Below are 22075 nucleotides of genomic sequence, written 5' to 3'. Positions count from 1 at the left end.
TTTCTACAGAACAAGTCAGACATCAAAGCATAAGAAAAGTGTGTGTATGTGTGTGTGTATACTGTAGTTTTTGTCCAAGTATTTGACCTGCTTGGTGTTTGTCTTATTATGTGTTTACAATCACATGCAGGTTATTTACTGTAATATTTGAGTTGTTTTAGGTTTGCACAGTCACAGTCTGGAACCATAGTATCATAATATTGATCAAATCTGGTCTATCATTTACAATGATAACATTTAGATGTTCTATTTGCTGTGCAGGTTGGACTTAGATTACGCTGTTAATGGAGGGTCAACGAACCACATTGAGTCCCACACACACACACACACACACATCTGCTCTGGGCTCCAGTAGAAGACATCAGGACGGCTCTCAAACCATGTCCAGAACTCTTCCTTTGACGCTGTTTTCACTTCTGGCTGTTTTTGGGGCATATGTGACCAGCAAATCCGTCGGATCAGTGCTGAAGGTCCAGAACGGGATGATATGGGGCTCTTGGGGGCAGCAGGAAATATGTCCGACTGGAATGTACGCCACAGGGTTTAGTCTTAAGGTTAGTAACTATTAGTAATGTGAGGTTTAGTCGTAAAAAATTGGACTGGTAACCAAAGAAATCTAAAATTACTTGATTTACTTTCTTAATTCATGTTCCTGGACAATTATTGTGGTTATAAATGATTTTTGTGATGTTATCATTTACATTTACATTTATGCATTTGGCAGACGCTTTAATCCAAAGCGACTTACATTGCATTCAAGGTACACATTTTACATTTTGTCAGTTCTTGCTTTCCCTGGGAATCGAACCCATGACCTTGGCATTGCTAGCGCCATGCTCTACTGTTTGAGCTATAGGAAAGCTTAATTATCAGAATTAATTAGTTTTTTGGGTGATGCAATCTAGGTCATGCAGACTACTGGTTAATATTAATATCAACCAATATTAAATGCCAACGTGCCCAACTTTATAGCAGAAAAAAATATGTTTACAGCCTGGTACAAAAAGTGGTTTTGGTCTATACAGCTAATTTTGCCTTTCATGACATCTGTGAAGGGGGTGAATGTTTTTTATAACTCATCCATTTAAATTATATTAAGCCTTAAAGTTCTGCATAATTAATCCTCTTGAGTCGGCTTATCAGTGCCAAAGAGACTCAAATAAGTCGATTTTTATAATTCATGCAAGTGTCCACTTCAGTGACAGGTGGATTGCTGCTGATGTCACTACTAGACAGTCCCTCCAGAAAAACGCGATAATGCGATCGCGTGATTTAACGCATAATCAGCCAAAGTCCGCATATTCATGCGGGGGCCGCATTTTTTCAAATACGCCGCACTTTCGCCGCATAAATTGCCTATTTCCGCGTGCAAAATATGCGGGGCTAGCATGATTTCATAATCCCTGCATTTTCGTTGCAAAAAAAGTCATATATATTAGCAGAAAGTTGAAAAATGTTCGTTTACTTCACACAAGAGCAGCCATTTCCCCCTGTTGCCATGGGAACGTTTTGAAGTGACGTAATTGCCCGAAGTGAACGTCATCGAAAAGCTTCAAACCCCGTGGAGAAACCATAGATATCAGTGAAACCATGATGAAGCGCAAACTCCCATTTGCCAGCAAAAGACCGCGCAAAGCAGTTTCCCGGTGTGTTGACCGATTTCAAAACACAGCATCATGAAGCTTTGAAGCGTTATGAATCAATGAGTCGATTCAGCGGTTTGAAGCGTTATGAATCAATGAGTCATTTCAGCGGTTTGGATCGCCAAAGTCACGTATTTCAGCAGTTTGACACGCGATCCGAATCATGAATCGACTCGATGATTCATAGCATCATGATGCTGTGTTTTGAAATCGGTCATCACTATATAAGTCGTTATTTAGTTTTTTTTTGCGCACAATAACTATTATCGTCGCTTCATAAAGTTATTGTAGAACCACTGTAGTGAGAGAGATTTTGTAACGACGTCTTTAGTACCTTTTATGGGTCTTGAGAGTGCACATTGTGCCAATGGAGGCCTTTCTGAGCCATCGGAATTCAACAAAAATATCTTCATTTGTGTCCAACGACATGAGGGGACGTCATTAATGACAGAATTTAATTTTTTGGATAAACTAACCCTTTAAGAGAATGCACTTTGTGCATTGGAAGCACTCAAATGTCTGTTTTTTAAAGCTAGCTCTGTAAAACAAGAAGTTATTTATTTATTTTTCAGAAGTTGTAGCATATTCCTTTTGTAAAGCTACAGAACTTGTTTGACTCAATGTTTTGTAAATTTGAGCCATTATTAAGGTCTTCAATAAAACAAGATGAGAACTTAAATATTCCCAGCACTTTCTGTGATGTTTTTCTCTTTTTCATCAAACCGCAGTTTTTGCAAGTTCCCGCAATTTCATAGCATAAAATTGCATAAATATCCCGCATTTTTCATCGCATTTTTTAAGAAAACATGCCACATAATCAAGGATTTTTGCCCGCAACAATCACAAAAAAAAGCCGCATTTTTCTGGAAGGACTGACTAGACATTTGTCTGCTGTCTGTTAGTCTACCCACGTTGTAACGTGTGAGCAGGGATGAAGTGAGAATCCAAGTGCGGCATGAATGATTTAATAACAAACAACATCCAAGAGCAAGGGTATCTAAAAACAGGCAGGAGCGCAACGACAGGACCACACATACAGGAGCAACGACTGGCAAACAACAACTGAAGCACTGGGGTATACACAAAGGGAAACAAGGTTAACAAGATAACAAGGGGTGTGGTAAATGGGAAACACCTGGGAAAACTAATCAATATGAAAAACTACAAAGAACTACAATGCATGGCACAAGACACGAAATAACAAAAAAGTCCACAAACACACAGGGAATTTATGACACACGTCCTGCCTCTTAGCCCATTTCATGACATGCTGCCAAGATCTCCGCTCACTTTGGGCTTCAAAAATGCTCTTTGGAAACCTACGTGTGACGTCACGGACACTACGTCCATTGTTTTATACAGTCTATGTACTGTACATATAGCCAACTTTACCCACATACATACAGTATACTCACAAAAAAGTGTAGCAAATCATTTTTTATAACAACGCCATATGTAAAATATCCTATCGCCCAGCTCTAAACCAGTTTTAATTTAGCGTCATTAATATAGTATTAGTATTTATTAATATTTGAAGTCTTCACATTTTCATTTATGTTGTGTATTTTAGTCAGTTCCCTTTCGAAAGGGAACTCGCGCTGCGTCAGCTCGACGCTACGGGGAACGCCTCCAGCGTGACTGGTGCCTGAAATCACAATCAAAAAACGTCAATCCTATTGACCGGTGACACACTATGATGTCATCAAGGTGCGACCAGGAAGTATATAAGGGCGCCTTGCCAACATGACAGTATCTTTTCGTCTTCAGGGACTGTTTTGCCTGTCTTCGCGTGAAACGTCTACAAGAAGGATAACAATGAAGTGTGCTGAGAAGCAACGCCACTTCCGCAGGTGTGTTTTGAACGTGTACCAGGTAGCTTACGCTTTGGATACACACACACTTTGTGTTTACTGTCTGGGAGAAGAGCATGCACGAGAGGTTCGCGAACCTCTTGTGGATATTGTGAGCGTTTTTTCTCTAGAACGCTCCGCTCTCGGCTGGACCTCTTCTCGAGGGGAGAGGTTTCAGCATCTGGGAATGGCCCCGCTCGAGCTGAGGCTGAGCGGCGTCTAAACATCATGTGGTTCCCGGATGGATCTGGCTCGTCGCTTGGAGACAGATGTGGTTCTCGAGGACGATCCAGATCGCGAGAGGCGGACTTCGGAGGAGGAACGGGATTATATTCCTCCTCCTCGTCCGCTGCTCTTCCACTCGAGAGAGGATGGGTGAGTCAGTTAAAGATGCTAGCAAAAAAATAGAAAGCTTCTCAAACCATCCTGTCCCATGTACGGGGAGTTGCTGGAGGTCATGGAACGCGCTGTAGGTAGACTGCAGCTGCCTTGGCGGCGCATGGGGAGAGAGGCTGAGCGTCCAAACAGTTCGGATGATCGGTTTCTCTCCGCCCTTGACCTCCCAACTCCTGGGAGTCTTCCGTCCCTTCCAGATTTCCATCAGCAGATCTCGAGGGGATGGAAGAAACCATACTCAGCCCCGCATCTATCGACATCGGCAAGCTAAATTTCGCTGATGTCGAGGGACTGCCAAGGCTGGGTATGTGTCGGTGCCTCCTGTGGACGAGATGTTATGTTTATCTCGCCTCTAGGCAGCCGGCGACACTGAGGGCTCCCATCCTGCCGGTCTCGCTGAATGGCAAGGCGTACATGTCAGTGGGTCACGCTGCAGCGGCTTCGCACACCACAGCGGTGCTGCAGGCTTACCAGGCGGACCTGTTGAGGGACCTCGATCGGGGGGAGGGACCCCCTGAGGCGGTAGTCGAGTCGCGCCGGACCGCGGTTTTCACTCTCCGGGCCACCGAACAAATAGCGCCAATGGCGGCCACGGTGGCCACGGAGAGACATCTGTGGTTAAACCGTTTGGACATCGGGGAGAAAGAGAAGCCTTTCTCCTTGATGCCCCGGTTTCGCCGTCCGAACTTTTTCAGCACCTCCGTAGGGGCGGTGGCGGGAAAGTTCGGAGAGGCGAAGGCGCGCTCGGCGGCATTCAGAACATGCATCCCGCTGAGGTCCGGGACCGGGCCCAGGCAGTCGGGTGTCCCCGTCTCAGTCTGAGGGCTGGAGACGGGAATAGCGAGTCAACGTCGCCTCTCGAGTGCCCCCGCCGCGGAGGACTGGGGCGCAGGGGAGGTGGGACACCCGCAACAGGAAGAGGAAGGAAGCCGGGGCTGCTAACTGGAACCAGCGCAGGCAGCGGACTCCACCCCCGATGAGTACGGAGATGAACGCTGCCTTTTTCCCTTCCTCTGGTTTTTCCCCCGGGCGCTTTACATCAGGCCGGTGGACCTATGATGAGCAGAAAATGAAAGATTCTGCCGGCTCGCCTGGTTTGTTTGGTGAAAGCGCCCCCCTCAGGATGGTGGCGGACACTAACTTTGATGGCTGGTTTGAAGTGCCGCGAGCAGCGACTGGTGAGTCCCCCTCGATGAGGGTGAAACATTTTCAAACTATGTTTTTTCAGGACTTCTGTACCTTCACTCTCCTGAGAGGTTATTTGGGGAAATTTGGAACGTCGCTGGACTTCGCAGGGCCTGCAGCTCCCCGTGAGTAGACTAAGAACGATCTTTTTTGCAACATTATGTGGTTGTGTGTGAATGCCTCACTTTTTGCTAGTAGAGTTGCTGCCTCTCCGTGTTAATTTGTCCCCCACTGAGGTGGGTAACTGAATTGCGCTCTTGCCCGAGGGCTTGTAGTGTCGTGGGCGAGCTGTGTTTTCCTAGCGTAAAAGTGTGAAGTAGCTGAAGACCTTCATAGTCTGCCTACGACATGGTTACCTACCGGGCAGGCTTATGAGCTCCTCTCAAGCGAGGGTCTGTTATGAGCTTACCCGTGGGGCCCCCCTGATACGATCAGCCTGAAAGGCCTTTGGCCTCCTAAGCACGTTTTAAAGTAAGTGCTTGGTAGATCCGAGGATCGAGCGGCCTGAATCCCCTCGCTAACAAGGGTTTGAAAGCACTTCGCTGAGCGCTGCTCTCCGGGATAACCCGTCTCTGAGGTCCGGCTAGTCGGTGACACTGCCTTTCTTGCAGCACCCTAGCGGGATGTCTCTTCGGAGGCGAGTACCAGAGGCTCTGTACTGTCCAGACAGGGTTGACCGTATTACGTGTCCCATAGCAGACTGTGTCACCTGGTCAGGTCTCCCTGGTGGAATTCGGTGAGAACCTCCCGAATAGTGACGGGCACGGGTTCCCTCATAGTTCCCCTGCCACGTTCCCTTAAAGGAACCCCTTCTGTCGAATGGGCTGGTTCCAGACCTTCGAGCAAGGCCTGGGAAAGACCTCATGTGTGTGAAGGTTTCCTTCTCAGGCAATAGCTTGGGCTTTGACCGTAGGGAGCGCTGTCACTGACAGCCTAATGTGACCAGAAGGGGAGTGGTTCAGGCATTTCAGTAGAATTTGCTTGTCTTGACAGTTGTCACTGCCAGTGGGCATGCACTCCCGTCGGCATGGCGGCGTGGGTATATCGTTCCCCGTAGCGTCGAGCTGACGCAGCACGAGTTCCCTTTCGAAAGGGAACGTCTCAGGTTACAAATGTAACCATTGTTGCCTGAGAACAGGGACTCCCTAAAAGGCAGAAAAGTGCAAGATGGCGCCGCCGTGCTCGGTCGCCGTTCAGGTCGCTCCGCTAAGACTTTGCTTTTATTTATTATTCTACTCTCTTTTACTCTCTATTTTTTCCAACGGATCATCTGCTTTGATCTGTTACGACAGCAAAACACTTCTGGAAATTGGTTACCGCTACACTGACCTGTTTCAGGACACTTTCTCCAATCTTCCATCTGAGATTCGCCGGGACGCCGAGTTGAACAATGGCCACTCGAGTCGACGGCGAGGATTCAAAAAACACCGCGGGAAACGCGCTGGGATCCGCAACAGACTGAGAAAAAGAGCATTCAGTCCTCCTCTCCCGAGCATTTTGCTCGCAAATGTCCAATCCTTGGAGAATAAGATGGACGATCTTAGAGCCAGGATAAGTTTTCAACGGGACATGAGAGACTGCAACATCTATTGTCTGTCCGAAACATGGCTCACGCCAGCGGTCCCGGATACAGCTGTGACGCCGTCCGAGAACTTCTCTGTTTTTCGGATGGACAGAACAGCCGAGGCCGGGAAATCTAAAGGCGGTGGAGTGTGTTTCATGATAAACAAGAAATGGTGCGATCCTAGGAACATCTCCATTCTTTCGCGATCCTGCTCGCCTCACTTGGAACATTTAACTATCATTTGCCGGCCTTTCTACCTGCCGAGGGAGTTTTCCTCGGTCATCGCCACTGCCGTTTATATTCCACCACAAGCAGACACGGGGCTGGCTTTATCTGCCCTCCATGATATGACCAGCGGCTTCATAAACAAACACCCCGACGCTGCTTTCATTGTCGCGGGTGATTTTAACAAAGCTAACCTAAAGAAAGTATTGCCAAACTTTCACCAGCATGTCTCCTGTCCCACACGAGGAGCAAACACACTGGATCATTGCTACTCTCCGTTTAAGAACGCCTACAAAGCTCGTTCACAGCCAGCTTTTGGCAAATCGGACCATGCCGCCATTTTCCTCACACCGGAATATAAACAAAGGCTCGTTCAAGAGCCCCCGGTGAGGAGGGAAGTCAAACGCTGGTCATCCCATTCAGAGATCACGCTACAGGCAGCTCTTGATGACGTCGACTGGGACATGTTCCGCGCGAGTTCTGAAGACGTCAGCGAGTTCACAGAAGTGGCGCTCTGCTTTATTAACACACTGACAGAGCAAGCCACACAAACATTAACTATAACGTCCTTCCCTAATCAGAAACCGTGGGTGGACAGTTCAATTCGCACTGCAGTAAACTCGCGCACCACCGCTTACAATGCCGGTCTCCTAACGGGGGATATGAGGGAGTACAAAGCTTCATGTTACGCCCTCCGGCGCGCCGTTAAAGCCGCAAAACTCCGCTATAAAGACAGAGTGGAATCTCATTTCCAACTCAACGACTCCCGGCGGATGTGGCAGGGACTGAGAACCATCTGTGCTTTTGGAACTAAATCCTCTGCAGAGGTGAGAGCTGATCCGTTACTGGTGAACGAGTTAAACTCATTCTACGCTCGCTTTGATGGTAATCGCGGCAGCGCGACTCCGGCGAGTGACGCGTCAGAGAGAGTCCCTCAGAGCAGCAACGGTCACGTGATCTCTGTCTCGGAGGACGAGGTTCGGAGAGCACTCAAACGTGTGGATGTCAGGAAAGCTGCTGGGCCGGATGGTATTTCAGGTCGTGTTCTGCGGTCCTGTGCTGATCAGCTCGCAGGGCTCTTTACATCCATATTCAACGAGTCCCTTGCTACATCTGTTGTCCCCACCTCCTTCAAACGATCCTCCATCATCCCTGTACCTAAGATCAGTAAACCCTCTTGCCTAAATGACTATCGTCCAGTGGCTCTCACATCTTTAGTCATGAAGGTCTTTGAGAGACTCATTAAAAACAACATTTGCTCCTCCATTCCTGACACTTTGGACCCTCTTCAGTTTGCCTATCGTCCCAATAGATCGACTGAAGATGCCATTTCTCACGTCCTTCACTCCTGCCTCACTCACATCGACAGCAAAAGTGGGAACTATGTCAGGTTGCTATTTATTGACTATAGCTCAGCCTTTAACACCATAGTTCCCATTAAGCTAACACACAAACTCCTGGATCTAGGCCTGAATTCTTCTCTCTGCCTCTGGATTGAAGATTTCCTCACTGGCAGACCCCAGGCGGTGAGAGTAGGCCAGTTCACCTCCACCTCCATCACCCTGAGTGTTGGAGCTCCACAGGGCTGTGTGCTGAGTCCCCTGCTCTACTCTCTCTACACCCATGACTGTTTGTCCACACACAGCTCCACCTCTATCATCAAGTTTGCTGATGATACTGTTGTCCTGGGTCTCATCTCCAACAACAATGAGACGGCATACTTGGACGAAGTGGAGCAACTGACATCATGGTGCCAGGACAACTGTCTCTCTCTGAATGTTAACAAGACCAAAGAACTGATTGTGGACTTCAGGAAGAGACAGCATCGGTCATACTCCCCTCTCATGATCAGCGGGACACCGGTAGAGAGAGTGAGCAGCTTCAAATACCTGGGTGTGAACATCTCCGAGGATCTGACCTGGACTACACACATCCAGACACAGGTGAAAAAAGCCAGGCAAAGACTGTACCACCTGCGCCAGCTGAGGAAATTCAGGGTTTCACCAGCCATCCTGAAAACTTTCTATCGAGGGGCGATAGAAAGTGTCCTGACTCAGTGCATCACAGCGTGGTACTGGAACAGCACCAGTCATGATGGCAAAGCCCTGCAAAGAGTGGTGCGCTTATCCGAGCGCATCTCAGGCTCAGCTCTCCCGCCTCTGCAGGACATCTACACCAAACGCTGCAGAGGTAGAGCTACCAAAATCATCAGAGACATTAATCACCCTGCAAACTCTCACTTCACCCTGCTGCCATCTGGTAAGCGCTTCCGTAGCCTGATGGCAAAAACTGAAAGACTCAGGAGGAGTTTCTTCCCCCAGGCCATCAGACTCCTGAACTCAGTCACGTGACTTCACTTCACCCCCGCACACGCATAAACATACGGTTTTTTAACATTAACATCCACATACTGCAATTGCACTGCACTTTACTTTCCTATTGTTACTGCGTAACAACCTGTAATAAACCTTGCACATTATACTTCTTTATATATACATATATATATATTTTATGTTAACCACTTATTTTTAAGTCTACAGTTTATCTCACTTATCATATCCACATATTTTTTATATTTTTATTTATCTTATTTCCTATTTTTATCTTTTACTTGATTTATTTATAATTCTACTTATGTTAATACTTTTTATTCTAATTTTATTCTATTTCTATTTTAATTTCTTGTAACTGTTATTTGCACTGTCCATGGAGCGGACCTGTTTACATTTCACTGCCAGTTGTATATTGTGTATATAACTGTGTATGTGACAAATAAAACTCTTGAATCTTGAATCTTGGAACGAGGCGCTGCGTCACTTTGCCATGCCGCAGGGCCTGCCTACAGAAAACAGTCCCTTCAGACGATTAGATACTGTCATGTTGGCAAGGCGCCCTTATATACTTCCTGGTCGCACCTTGATGACATCATAGGCTGTCACCGGTCTATAGGATTGACGTTTTTTGATTGTGATTTAAGGCACCAGTCACGCTGGAGGCGTTCCCCGTAGCGTCGAGCTGACGCAGCGTCTCGTTCCCTGTTCTCAGGGAACAATGGTTACATTTGTAACCTGAGCCGTTTTAGTTTTTGTCTTAATTTAAGTTAATACCACTGCTCTAAACAGATGTTTTTCTGAAGGTGGCAGGGATGTGGGAATCGCTGGTTGGTGATAACACAGCGCTCAATGGGATTCGCCTTCACTGCATCGACCCGTCCAAAAGCTCATCAGGCCCATACAAGGACTACGCCACCGTTCAATCTGACGTAGGAAGGTGAAGCGTTTAAACTGGATGTAATACAGAGAAGCTGTACCAAAACCTAGTGGGCTGCCATTATTAAGATGACACACAGAGCTGTTGCTCATGAAGAGCGCTTCAAATCAGTCACAAAACGCGCTTTTTTCAACATGATAATCTTCACAAATAAACACAACTTTTATACATTTTGAAGCTTTAATACAGTCGCCAGAAGTCTAAAGCTAAACCTAGACTATAAACGAACTACACGACCATTAAGCTTCCAACAGCCATTCCATTATTTCCTCATATTCTCCATTGTTGCGGCTCCTCTCTTACCAGTCTGTCAGTAACGCTCTGTTAAGTTCATGTCTCTATGGCCGCATTTACACTGCAGGTGTTGATGCACAATTCTGATTTGGTGACTACATCCGATTTTTTTGACGACCCGCTTACATCATCTTTTAAAAGCGACCCGTATCCGATATTTGCATTTACACTATACACTGGCGAAACAGCCCAAGACGTTCTGACCTGGGAAGTAGCCTAAAACGACGCTCTATGCAATGGATGCAGAATAATTGATTATGTGTTTTGCTTTCCACACTATAGCCTATTTAAAGGTCAGCAAAACAGTGCACTCTGAGAAAAAAGAGGATTAATGTCATGTGTCCGGGGGCACCGGCGAAAACGCGCGTCCTTGACGCGTGATTTACCACAAAAACGTGTTTTCGCCGGTGCCCCCGCCAGGCGCGCCCACTCGCGATATTCCATTATTATCCAAAATTCAATTATGGAATCTTATGAGGGCGTCTATTCTAGCCTGTTAGTCCTCTAAAATGTTATATAATATTGAGGAAATACAGAAATTATTTAGAAACGTGCAACAGCACCTACATATAGAATGTTTTTTTATTATTATTCCCATCGCTTTGGCGCCCCCAAGGTGCTGCGCCCCCATGCGCCGCATATAGCGCATACCCACTTTCTGCGCCACTGATCGCAGGTAGTTCGTGTCCACCTGAGTTGACGTCATTTGCCTCCGTCCCTTTTTCAATGACGTACGACGCGCATTTACTGGGGAATATCCGATTTGACCGCTTACATGGCAGACACAAATGCACGTATCCGAATCATATCGGATTTATTACCACATATGAGTGAGACCTGAATCCGATCTGGGGGCATCGGAATTTTTTCCTGCTTACACGTTCACATGTCATATCCGATCGGAATTGGGTCACTTGAACCATGCAGTGTAAATGGGGCCTGTGAAGCCTGTCCTTCTGAAAAGCACACTGTGCTCTGATTGGTCGACTGGAGCGGTGTGTTGTGATTGGTCAAGCGCTTCCAGCGTGTTTGGGAAATGTCCCGCCCCTTACCATAACCGCCAGTTTCAACACACTACTAACTAACTCAACCATGCCCCACCTCTTTATTCTGCTTATGAATGATTTAAATGAGGAATATTGTGACGTGTTGGTTCCCGGAAGAAAACTCAAAACTATAATGGAGGCGTTTCAGGAGTTCAGAAACAGTGACAATGATATAGAGAATAACTCCCACTGGAGGGACTTTGGAAACATTTTTCATACTCAAACAGCAACATTTCACACTGAAGAAAGCTGAAAAAAACATAATTGATAACTGGTTGAAGCACTAATGTCCATTATTACATTCTTTTCTCAGCTGGGGTAAATGGTCAGATATAAAATGGTGCTCGAATGGATTCCTGACATCCTTTCAGCTGAGAGTGGAATCAACCCAAGGGACTTGGGACGACACGGCCGCAAACAACATCAGGTGATGGTTTTATTTATTTAAAAACTTATTTTGGAATCAAAACAGCATTCCATAACAAGCTGCATAAACACGTCAATTCATGACACTTTGAGAAATTTCCTTTTCTCCGAAATACTGAAGCCTATTATGAAGTAACGCAGCGCTTACTGCACAGTCAAAACAGTGCTGAGGCTTACTCGCATGCTATTTGAGCGTCTTTTATAGGCAGATGCCTCGCCAATTCTGGCGGGCTCTGCGTTCAGCTCGGCACACCGTTTGGTTCGCACAGTTACGCCGCTCTGCCATTGGTTCGTGCAGTTCCCACTGACCAGCCAATAGCGTGCGAGTAAGCCTCAGCACTGTTTTGACTGTGCAGTAAGTGCCAGTGATGCGCGGGTCAATGTATAAACAACCCGCACCCGACCGTCTTTTTCAACTAACCCGTCCGCAACTCGGACCTCAAAAAAAATATTGTACCCGACCCGCTTCCCGACCCGCATTTTTAAAAAGTAGTAAATGCTCATCTTAGCGTCATTCGGGCCATTGAGAAAATGTTTCAGGCCCTGACGTGGTGCTCAGAGGTGCAGCGGCAAGAGCAGGCCGTTCTTGAGGCGGCGCATCATTTTCCATTTCAGCTCTAGATGCATATTATTGATGAACGCAATGTTTATGTTTCAACATGGCTTGAAGAATTCATCAGCAGGTCAACTGAGAGAAGTGTGAAAGCCCTTAGCAGCGCAAACTGTTCTTTTTCTGAATGCTGTATGATATAGCCTAGTGTTATGTAATACAGGCTTGATTTATTCATTTATTTTGTTTCATTTTCTTAACAATTAAGATGCTGCATGTGTTATCCAGTCTAATCGAAGTGTGCGTCCCTCCCCCGACTTTCCCAACAAAAATCCCACCCCCTCTCAGAAAATACATAAAACTGACTTTTTGGAGCTATATGCGTTTAAAAGTAGCCTATTAAAATGGTACAATGGCATTGCTCAGTTCAACGTTTTGGGAAATCAGGCATTTTGTCCCGCATCAGCATTTATTCAAAAGTTAATAACGCTCAACATTCAAAAGGTAAATAAGGTTCCCTTTCAAGGGAACTCGCGCTGCGTCAAAACGCTTTTGAGAACGCTTCTGCGTGATTGCGTCTTGAAGCACTTGTGGAATCAGTCCAATGGACAGACGGAACGTCATAGACGGGTGACGTCATAGACCGGAAACTATAAAGCACCCGTGAACACAAACAGAAACTAGCTTCTTTGCCTTCAAGAAGCGCTCTGTGTGAATCTTGTCTGTAAAAAAAAAAAAAACTGGTGTTTTTTGTCTGTCTTTAGAAAAAGTTAGGCAGGAGTTTTCCACCTTTGTTCTTGTAAAAGAAAAACATAAAAGTAAAACAAATGTGACAGCAATTCACTGGATGTGTTCATCCCTGCCCTCATTTCATTACGGGTGGGGATGCATACCGGTATTCTATGTGTGTTGACTGTTTGTTAAGCCGCCGGGCGCTCTCCGAGGAGGGCGCTTCGGCTCGCGTTCCCCGTGGCTCAGGTCCCTTCTGCCGAGGCAGAGCGGCGGCTTCAGTCGTGGGGATCGCAAATAGGTCCGGCAGAGGGGTTAGAGACGGGCATCGCCCTTTCTCAGCCTTCACCTGCCGGGTCCAGTGTTTCATCTCAGGGTGGAAGCACGCTTGCGGTTCCTTCTGCCCCGAGTGAAGCGCAGAGATGTATGTGCGTCAGCTTTCATAAAAAAGGAGTGGGCGGACATTCATTGATAAATTTCTCAAATGTGTAAGAAAAGCACGTAGCGAAAAAGAGAAAATAACGACTCGGATCTCATATTTGCAGAGGCAACATGTAGATTACAGTCTGCAATATAAACACTGCATATCACGTTTTGCCGAGGCAGCGTGTAGATGCAGTCTGCTAGAATGTAACGGATTTGCAGAGCTCGTGTTGCCGAGGCAACACGTAGATTACAGTCTGCAATATAGTAGCGTTTGATCTTGCGTTTTGCCAAGGCAGCGCATAGATCGGGGTCTGCTAAAAATATAATGGACAGAGCTCGTGTTTGCCGAGACAACACGTAGATTACATTCTGCAATATAAGAGAAATCAATGGATCTCGTGTTGGCTGAGGCAACGCGTAGATTACATTCTGAAATATAAGAGAAATCAATGGATCTCGTGTTTGCCGAGGCAACACGTAGATCATGTTGCCACAATGCATTTATAAATGGGGGAAAGAAGGAAGAGGAAAAGAAAAAGAAGCCCTTTTTCTCTGTTCCTATGTTTGACTCCTCTTTGCATTTTTCATGCAATGAATATTCAGCCAAAAGAGTGAACATCTGAGTGGTTTTGAATGCATTTCATTTTGACAAATTAAATCATATTTCTTTGTGGCTTGAGAATTTTTTATATATGGAAAATATATATACATATTTCTAAAAATCCATGGTTATGGTAAGAGCATGCGCTGAGTGCTTCGTGCCCTTTCTAATTCCAAAATGTGGAAGCAGAGTGAAGTTCTCTTAAGGCAAGGCGGTATTGAAAGACAGTTATTGTCATAAAGAGGGCTTTGTCAAAGTAAAACTCCTGACGCCATCAATGTCAGGTTTCTGAGGGAAACCCTCCGTAGGAAGGCGGTGTTCACCACACTATACGGTGCCCGTCTCCCTTCGGGGCCCTCAAGGGGACCATTCTGCCAACCTCGCCATTTCGTGTGTTTCGGGGCGCAGTGGTCTCTGGCGAACACATATCTCAGGGTCCACCCGGAAACGTAGTGGTCCTGGAATGCACGCCCCCTCCGAGGAGGGTCCTAGAGCAGTCAGGCCAGTTGTTTCCTGCGCCTTCGTGCTTCAGGGCACTGTGCTTGCTGTTCGCGGTATGTCAGAGGTCAGTCTTGAGGGACTGGCATCATGGCAGAATCTGTTAGGTTTCATGGCAGCTGCGTCCGACGGGATACCTTTTCGGCCTGCTGAGCATGAGACCGTGACAGTGGTGGCTCATAACCAAGGGGTTTCCCTGAGGGGATACCTGCTCCGCATGATTGAAGTCACGCGGCGATGCTTTCGTCCTTTAGTTATGTGGAAAGATCCTTGGTTTATGCCCTAAAGGCTGGTATTGGGGACTCATGTTCGTCGCGTTACGCTAACGACAGAGTTTTCCTTTGCGGGCTGGGGGTAGAAATCATGAGTGATCACTCTCTAGAGTCTGAAAAAAGAAAGAAGAAGAAAGAAGCACATATCTCAGGTTCCACCCAGAAGCGTAGTGGCCCTGGGATGTGCGCCCCTCCGAGGAGGTTTCTAGAGCAGTTAGGCCAGTTGTTCCCTGCCGGTTCGCCGCTTCAGGGCACTGTGCTTGCTGCTCGTGGTACACCAGAGGCCACTCTTGAGAGACTGGTATCTATAATATTTCTGACAATATCAATATAATGTCTCTGAGGGTCCCCTCCATAGGAAGGCGGTCTCTACCTCATTATACGGTGCCCGTCTCCCTTCGGTGCCCTCAGGGGGACCATTCTGTCAACCCTGCCACCTCGTGTGTTTCAGGGCGCAGTGGTCCCTAACGAGCACATATCTCTGGTTCCACCCGGAAACGTAGTGGCCCTGGGATGTGCGCCCCCTCCGAGGAGGGTCCTAGAGCAGTCAGGCCAGTTGTTCCCTGCGCCTTTGTGCTTCAGGGCACTGCGCTTGCTGCTTGTGGTACACCAGAGGCCAGTCTCGAGAGACTGGTATCTCTAATATTTCCGACGATATCAATATCATGTCTGGGGGGACCATTCTGCCAACCCCGCCACCTTGTGTGTTTCGGGGCGCAGTGGTCCCTGACGAGCACATATCTCAGGTTCTACCCGGAAACGTAGTGGACCTGGGATGTGCGCCCCCTCCGAGGAGGGTCCTAGAGCAGTCAGGCCAGTTGTTTCCTGCGCCTTCGTGCTTCAGGGCACTGCGCTTGCTGTTCGCAGTATGTCAGAGGTCAGTCTTGAGGGACTGGCACCATGGCAGAATCTGTTAGGTTTCATGGCAGTTGCGTCCAACGGGGATACCTTTTTGGCCTGCTGAGCATGAGACCATGACAGTGGTAGCTCAAAACCAAGGGGTTTCCCTGAGGGGATACCTGCTCCGCATGATTGAAGTCACGCGGCGATGCCTTCGTGCTCTAGTTATGTGGAAAGATCCTTGGTTTACGTCCTAAAGGCCGGTATTGGGGACTCATGTTCGTCGCGTTACGCTAACGACAGAGTCTTCCTTTGCGGGCTGGGGGAGCGATCATGAGTGATCCTGCTGAGGCAGGGGCTGAGGCCCGGGTAAATTTAGACTCCACACCGAGGTGGCGGAGCTTTTGTGGGTATCCAGCTCCTCCGGGACTGGACACCATGATACGGGAATGGCCGAGGCCACCCCTGTACACCTTTACCCGATTGCTCTGCTTCTAGGAGTTCTGGAGAGAATTCGCCAAGACGTGGCTCGTCTGATGTTAATAGCTCCGTACTGGCGGGCCCGAGTAGGGCTCAGACCTAATTTCTCTTCTGGATGGCTCTCTGCTGGAGATTCCGTTCAGTAGGGAATTTCACTCTCAAGTGAGAAGTTTGATCATCACCCCTGCCAGGAGGGTGAAACTGGGCCTGGCCTCCGAGGGGGCCCAGCCCATAAGTTCAGGTCTCTCAGCCGAGGCTGTTGAGACCATATATCACTCCAGAGCTCCGTCCACAAGGAAACTGTATTCTAGCCACATTGAAGGTGTATGTGGCAGCCTTAGCTGCTTTCCACGCTCCTTTTGGGTGAGGTTTCTTTGAGGAGAAACCTGCTAGTTACTTGTTTCCTTTGTGGCTTATTTGAGGCTTAGATCTGCAGTCAAGGGTTTGCGCCCGGCATAGGGAAAGTTCTCTTCATCCTAGGCCAGGCTATGTTGCTGGGGAAAAAATTCTACTAGCATTATAATACCTATAGTACTGCTGGCCTTTGTCCTCCTCGGCGTCAGACCAAGGGAAACTAATCTGCTTTGACCACTCCTGGGGTGCAGGTGCTATCGTAGTAGTGTGCACTTTTGATTTCACACATACGGTCACATGCTCTTATGGCGGCGTTGGTATTGCGTTCTCAAAAGCGTTTTGACGCAGCGCGAGTTCCCTTGAAAGGGAACGTCTCAGGTTACGTATGTAACCATGGTTCCCTGAGAGGGAACGAGACGCTGCGTCGCCCTGCCATATTCCCTGTGTGCCCGTGAGCGACTTCTTTCAGGCTTTTTCAGAAGCTAGTTTCTGTTTGTGTTCACGGGTGCTTTATAGTTTCCGGTCTATGACGTCACCCGTCTATGACGTTCCGTCTGTCCATTGGACTGATTCCACAAGTGCTTCAAGACGCAATCACGCAGAAGCGTTCTCAAAAGCGTTTTGACGCAGCGTCTCGTTCCCTCTCAGGGAACCATGGTTACATACGTAACCTGAGACGATTTATTGACGACCCGACCGACCGTGACTGTGATGAAGAGGCTGAAGCGTTCGGATCCATTTGCAAGACTTTATTCACACAGGTAAGCCAACAGAGAAAGGCTGTCATAAAGTTCAAACACAAGAAATAAGCCAGAGGCAGAGTAAGGGTAAATCAAGACTTCACAAATGAACAATGAGCAGAGCAGTCCAGATAAAGGTGAGCTGAGGGTCCACAGGTGATAATAATGAACTAATAATAGGCAGAGGAGCAAGGAAGGGAAATGCAGTCTTAATACGCAGGAGAGAGAGATCTGGTGAAACCAGGAGGAGGCGTTGTCGAGCGTTCCGTAACAGAGCCCCTCCCCTGCGAGCGGCTCCGGAAGCGAGGACCTGGTCGACGGCGGGGTCTACCACGGGGTCTTGGAGCCGGTCGATCTGGGTGGTGTCGGTGAAAAGCAGCAGTTAATGTAGGATCCAGGATATCATGAGACCTGACCCAGGAGCGTTCCTCGGGACCGTACCCCTCCCAGTCGATAAGGTATTGCAACACCCCGCCGTGACGCCTGGAGTTCAGGATCTCTCGCACCCGGAAAGCCTCCGAACCGTCCACTTCAATGGGAGGAGTCTGCACAGGAGCGACCTCCTCCCGGCTCCTCTCTCTCCTGGGAGCGACAGCGGGTCTGAAAAGGGACACATGAAATGTAGGTGAGATCTTTCGATCTGCATGATGCTGGAAACGGCGTATGGCGTGCTGCAAGTGGACGGGAGCAGCATCCCAGGTGGCCTCACTGCGCTGAAGCCACGCATCTACTGCTGGGAGGTCGGATGGCTCCCCAGCCCACGGGAAGAGGGGAGGTTGGAACCCTAAAACACATTTGAAAGGGGTTAGACCAGTGGCAGGTTTTAACAAAGAATTCTGGGCATACTCAGCCCAGGCCAGGAAGCGACTCCAGTCCTGCTGATTCTGGTAGCAGTAAGTTCTCAGGAATCGAATCAAATCCTGGTTTAGACGTTCAACCTGCCCGTTGGCCTGAGGATGGTAACCAGAAGTTAAACTGACATTGATATTTAGTTTGCAGCACAATTCTCTCCAGACACGGGAGGTAAACTGAGGACCGCGGTCAGAGACAATGTCCTCGGGCAGACCAAAGAGACGGAACACCTGGTTGAAAAGAGCCTCGGCTGTCTGTAAAGCCGTGGGCAAACCGGTCAGAGGAATGAAACGACAGGACTTAGAGAAACGATCCACCACGGAGAGAATAGTTGTAAACCCCTGGGAAGGAGGTAGATCAGTCACAAAATCCACTGCGATGTGCGACCAGGGACGCTGTGGTACTGGCAGAGGTTGTAACAGTCCAGCTGGTTTGAGATGAGAGGATTTACCGTCGTCGCGGCATGCCAGCTCTCCCTGGAGATCCGGGTTCAATCCCTTGCGATACAGGAGCTTTAGAGGTTCCTCCTCCCATCCAGTTTGGGCTGCCAGGGTCCGAAAAGAGAGTGTGTAGTCTGCTGCGGTAGACCTTCCCTGCCGTAACGTAAGCAAAAGTTCTCCTGGATCCTCTCCTCCTGCTGAGTGTTCAAATACTTCTCGAAATTGGGTCAAAAACTCATTATAAGAGGGAAAAGAGAGCTGACCTCCAGACCAGAGCGCAGTAGCCCATTCCAGAGCCCGACCGGTGAGTAGGGAACATATGAAGGAAACGCGGCTCGCATCAGTGGAATAGGACTGCGTCTGCTGGTTGAAATACAAGCTGCACTGCAACAGAAATCCCTTACAGGCAGAAGGTGAGCCATCAAATTTCTCGGGAAGGGATAATTTTGGATGGTTTGAATTGTTACTCACGGCGGGGGGAACGGCTGCAGGTGCAGATGGATTCTCAGCCGCGCTCGGCGGGGTAAGGGCTCGGACCGATCTCACGAGCTCCTCGGTGAGAGCTGTTAATTTCACCAGCTGTCGTTGATGAGTGAGCAGCACCTCAGCTTGAGAGGATACCTCGGAGGCCAGTCGATGAAAATCTGCTGGATCCTGTTTTGGTGAAGTCTTCTGTGATGAAGAGGCTGAAGCGTTCGGATCCATTTGCAAGACTTTATTCACACAGGTAAGCCAACAGAGAAAGGCTGTCATAAAGTTCAAACACAAGAAATAAGCCAGAGGCAGAGTAAGGGTAAATCAAGACTTCACAAATGAACAATGAGCAGAGCAGTCCAGATAAAGGTGAGCTGAGGGTCCACAGGTGATAATAATGAACTAATAATAGGCAGAGGAGCAAGGAAGGGAAATGCAGTCTTAATACGCAGGAGAGAGAGATCTGGTGAAACCAGGAGGAGGCGTTGTCGAGCGTTCCGTAACAGTGACCATGATATCATTAAAAATATTTTTGGATGACTCGTAACCCGCGGGCACCCGCTCATTTTGGATCAACCCACGCATCACTGGTAAGCGCTGCGTTACTTCATAAAAGGCTTCAGTATTTCAGAGAAAAGGACTTTTCCCAAAGTGTCTTCGACGCAATACACGTTACATTATCTCAGGGAACCGAGGTTACCTCAGTAACCAAGTACGATATCAAGTGACCTGGTCAAACGGAGTTTTTTAACACCAAAATATCACTCTAAAAATAAAGGTTTTGTAATAGAAGAACCATTTTGGGTTCTCCAAATAACTTTTCTGTCGACATCTCTTAAAATAACCATTTTTCCCCATTATAAATGACCTTCTCTGCAATGTAAAGGTTCCATTGATGTTAAAGGCTCTTCATGGAGCCATGGATGCCAATAAAAAACCTTTATGCTGAATTTTCACCAGGTTTAACTGCAGTGGGAATGCCAAAACACTGGAGGGATCTGGGACGTCGTGGGGCGTTTGGGGCGACTGGAGTGAGATATGTGGAGGAAAAGGAATCTGTGGCATCAAGACGAGGGTGGAGCCACCGCAGGGAGTCGGAGATGACACGGCCCTCAATGATGTGCACATGTTCTGCTGTGATTGAACTCATTGGTTTAGGAACCAATCATTTGGTGGAATTTTTAAATACATCATCAGTAAACCATATCTTCAAGTAGTGCATAACTAGTTTAGGGCAGAATGAATTAAGCAGATTTTTCCCCCTTCACATTTAATGGACAACAATGACGACAATGAGAACAGCAGCAACATCCAATATTGAAAGATCTTGAACATACTGAAGAATTTACTTACGTTTCCTCACGTTTGTACTGGTCATCAATCTAGGAAATACATTTCTATGAAGTTTCTACATGTGAGTCTGTAAATGGACATTAAAAATATAAATAAAGTATGTGGAGTGTTTCTTCATGGGTCAGTTCTTAAAGTAATGTATGAAAGCCCATTTCCGCCACATAAGAAAAGGAAAATCGTGCTTTGGAAAATATTAATTGTGACATACTAAGTCCCAACTTGATATATTAAGGACTTGCGTCTAAATTATGACAGACATTCGAAAATAGGACATACAAGTTAGTTACGAGATGAGATTAAATAGTCGAAATTAGAGTAATTATTATATTCTATGCATCTTTTAAGTCATAACTTCACATTTTATGTTGTAATTATATGACTTAGTATGTCATAATTACAATTTACCAAATGTTTACCAAAATCAAAATGTTTACCATTACCAACATCTTGTGTTTATTTTACCAAAGAGCTCTCTCGAGTTTTTCTTATGTGGTAGAAATAGTAGACTTCTAGGGTTTAGTGTAAATTATTATAGTCCTACTATAAAAATTTTAATTCAGTCATGTTTTACTGACCCTGCATTGTTCTTGAGCCATATGACCTTTATTCTTTTTTCCTAATCACAAAAGAGCAAAACTTATAAAGATTACCTCTCGCACTTGATAAAGTTTTAACGAAATTAGGCAAGACATAAGATAGTTTGGTTCTCTGAGGTGAATATCTCTATCACGGTTGTCGGTTGACTAGTCACGTGATGTCAGTCAGAATGACAGTTGGCAAAGATTTGAACTCGAATGGGCGCGAATTCGTTCGCAAATGGTGAGTTTCTATAGTATAGGCTAATGTATGTAGAAATAACATTGAAATGTTGATGTTCACACTCAATTAATGTTGAAGCAACGTTGAAATGTCAACATGTCAGACATGATGATGGGTTTAGTGATGTGCTTGCGCCTCCTGCAGGATCTTTTTGAATCAACAGTCAAAATTACTCGCTAAAAACCTACACGAATCTGGGCTATTAGGATTATGGACAGGACGATAGCGGAGGCAAAAGGCAAGATAACTTGTTAATTAAAAAAAAGTTTGTATTTAATATAATAGTTTGTCTTTGTTTTCAATCAAATAATAGAGAACCACAAGATGAGCATCGTTTTAAAGGGGATTTTTTAAATATAGCCTATTGTGTATCTATTTTTTATAATGCGGCTATTTTATGTCATCCGTTTTAGCCTATTTGTTTTTTAATAAACTTTTTTTTTATTGTTCTATTTTATTGTTGTTGTATTTTCATTAAAAATAGGCTAATAACGAACAAAACAATAATCATTCGTTTGAAAGTAATTAATTTCATGAATATTCACGAGTTTCCTGTTTTGCCACTAAAAACATTAATGCACGCTCCTCGGCTTGAATGAAGATAATTAGTCAGCGTTAAACGAAGTAAAGCTCATATTCTGACTTATTTATGCACAATATTTATATATATATATTGTGTTATGTCATGTGGTTTGTAGCTGTTTGATATGATTTCAGCCAATGATTTGCCAGAGGTGTCGTTGAGCTA

The 22075-nt window shown here is 46.6% G+C and overlaps 1 protein-coding gene across 1 annotated transcript; it reads left to right on the top strand.

Moving 5' to 3' along the window:
• Window positions 1-257: 257 nt before the first annotated feature.
• LOC307137885 (vitelline membrane outer layer protein 1-like) lies at window positions 258-21777 on the top strand. Its single transcript, XM_079835890.1, has 4 exons — window positions 258-554; window positions 10000-10133; window positions 11787-11900; window positions 20116-21777. The coding sequence occupies exons 1-4, from the start codon at window positions 285-287 to the stop codon at window positions 20297-20299; spliced, it is 702 nt and encodes a 233-aa protein (XP_079692016.1). The 5' UTR covers window positions 258-284; the 3' UTR covers window positions 20300-21777.
• The last annotated feature ends 298 nt before the right edge of the window (window positions 21778-22075 follow it).

The sequence above is a fragment of the Gobio gobio genome (assembly GCF_949357685.1).
Source record: "Gobio gobio genome assembly, chromosome: 14".
NCBI lineage: Eukaryota > Metazoa > Chordata > Actinopteri > Cypriniformes > Gobionidae > Gobio > Gobio gobio.
The sequence above is the reverse complement of the archived record's forward strand: the minus strand, read 5'-3'. Positions and strand labels throughout refer to the sequence as shown.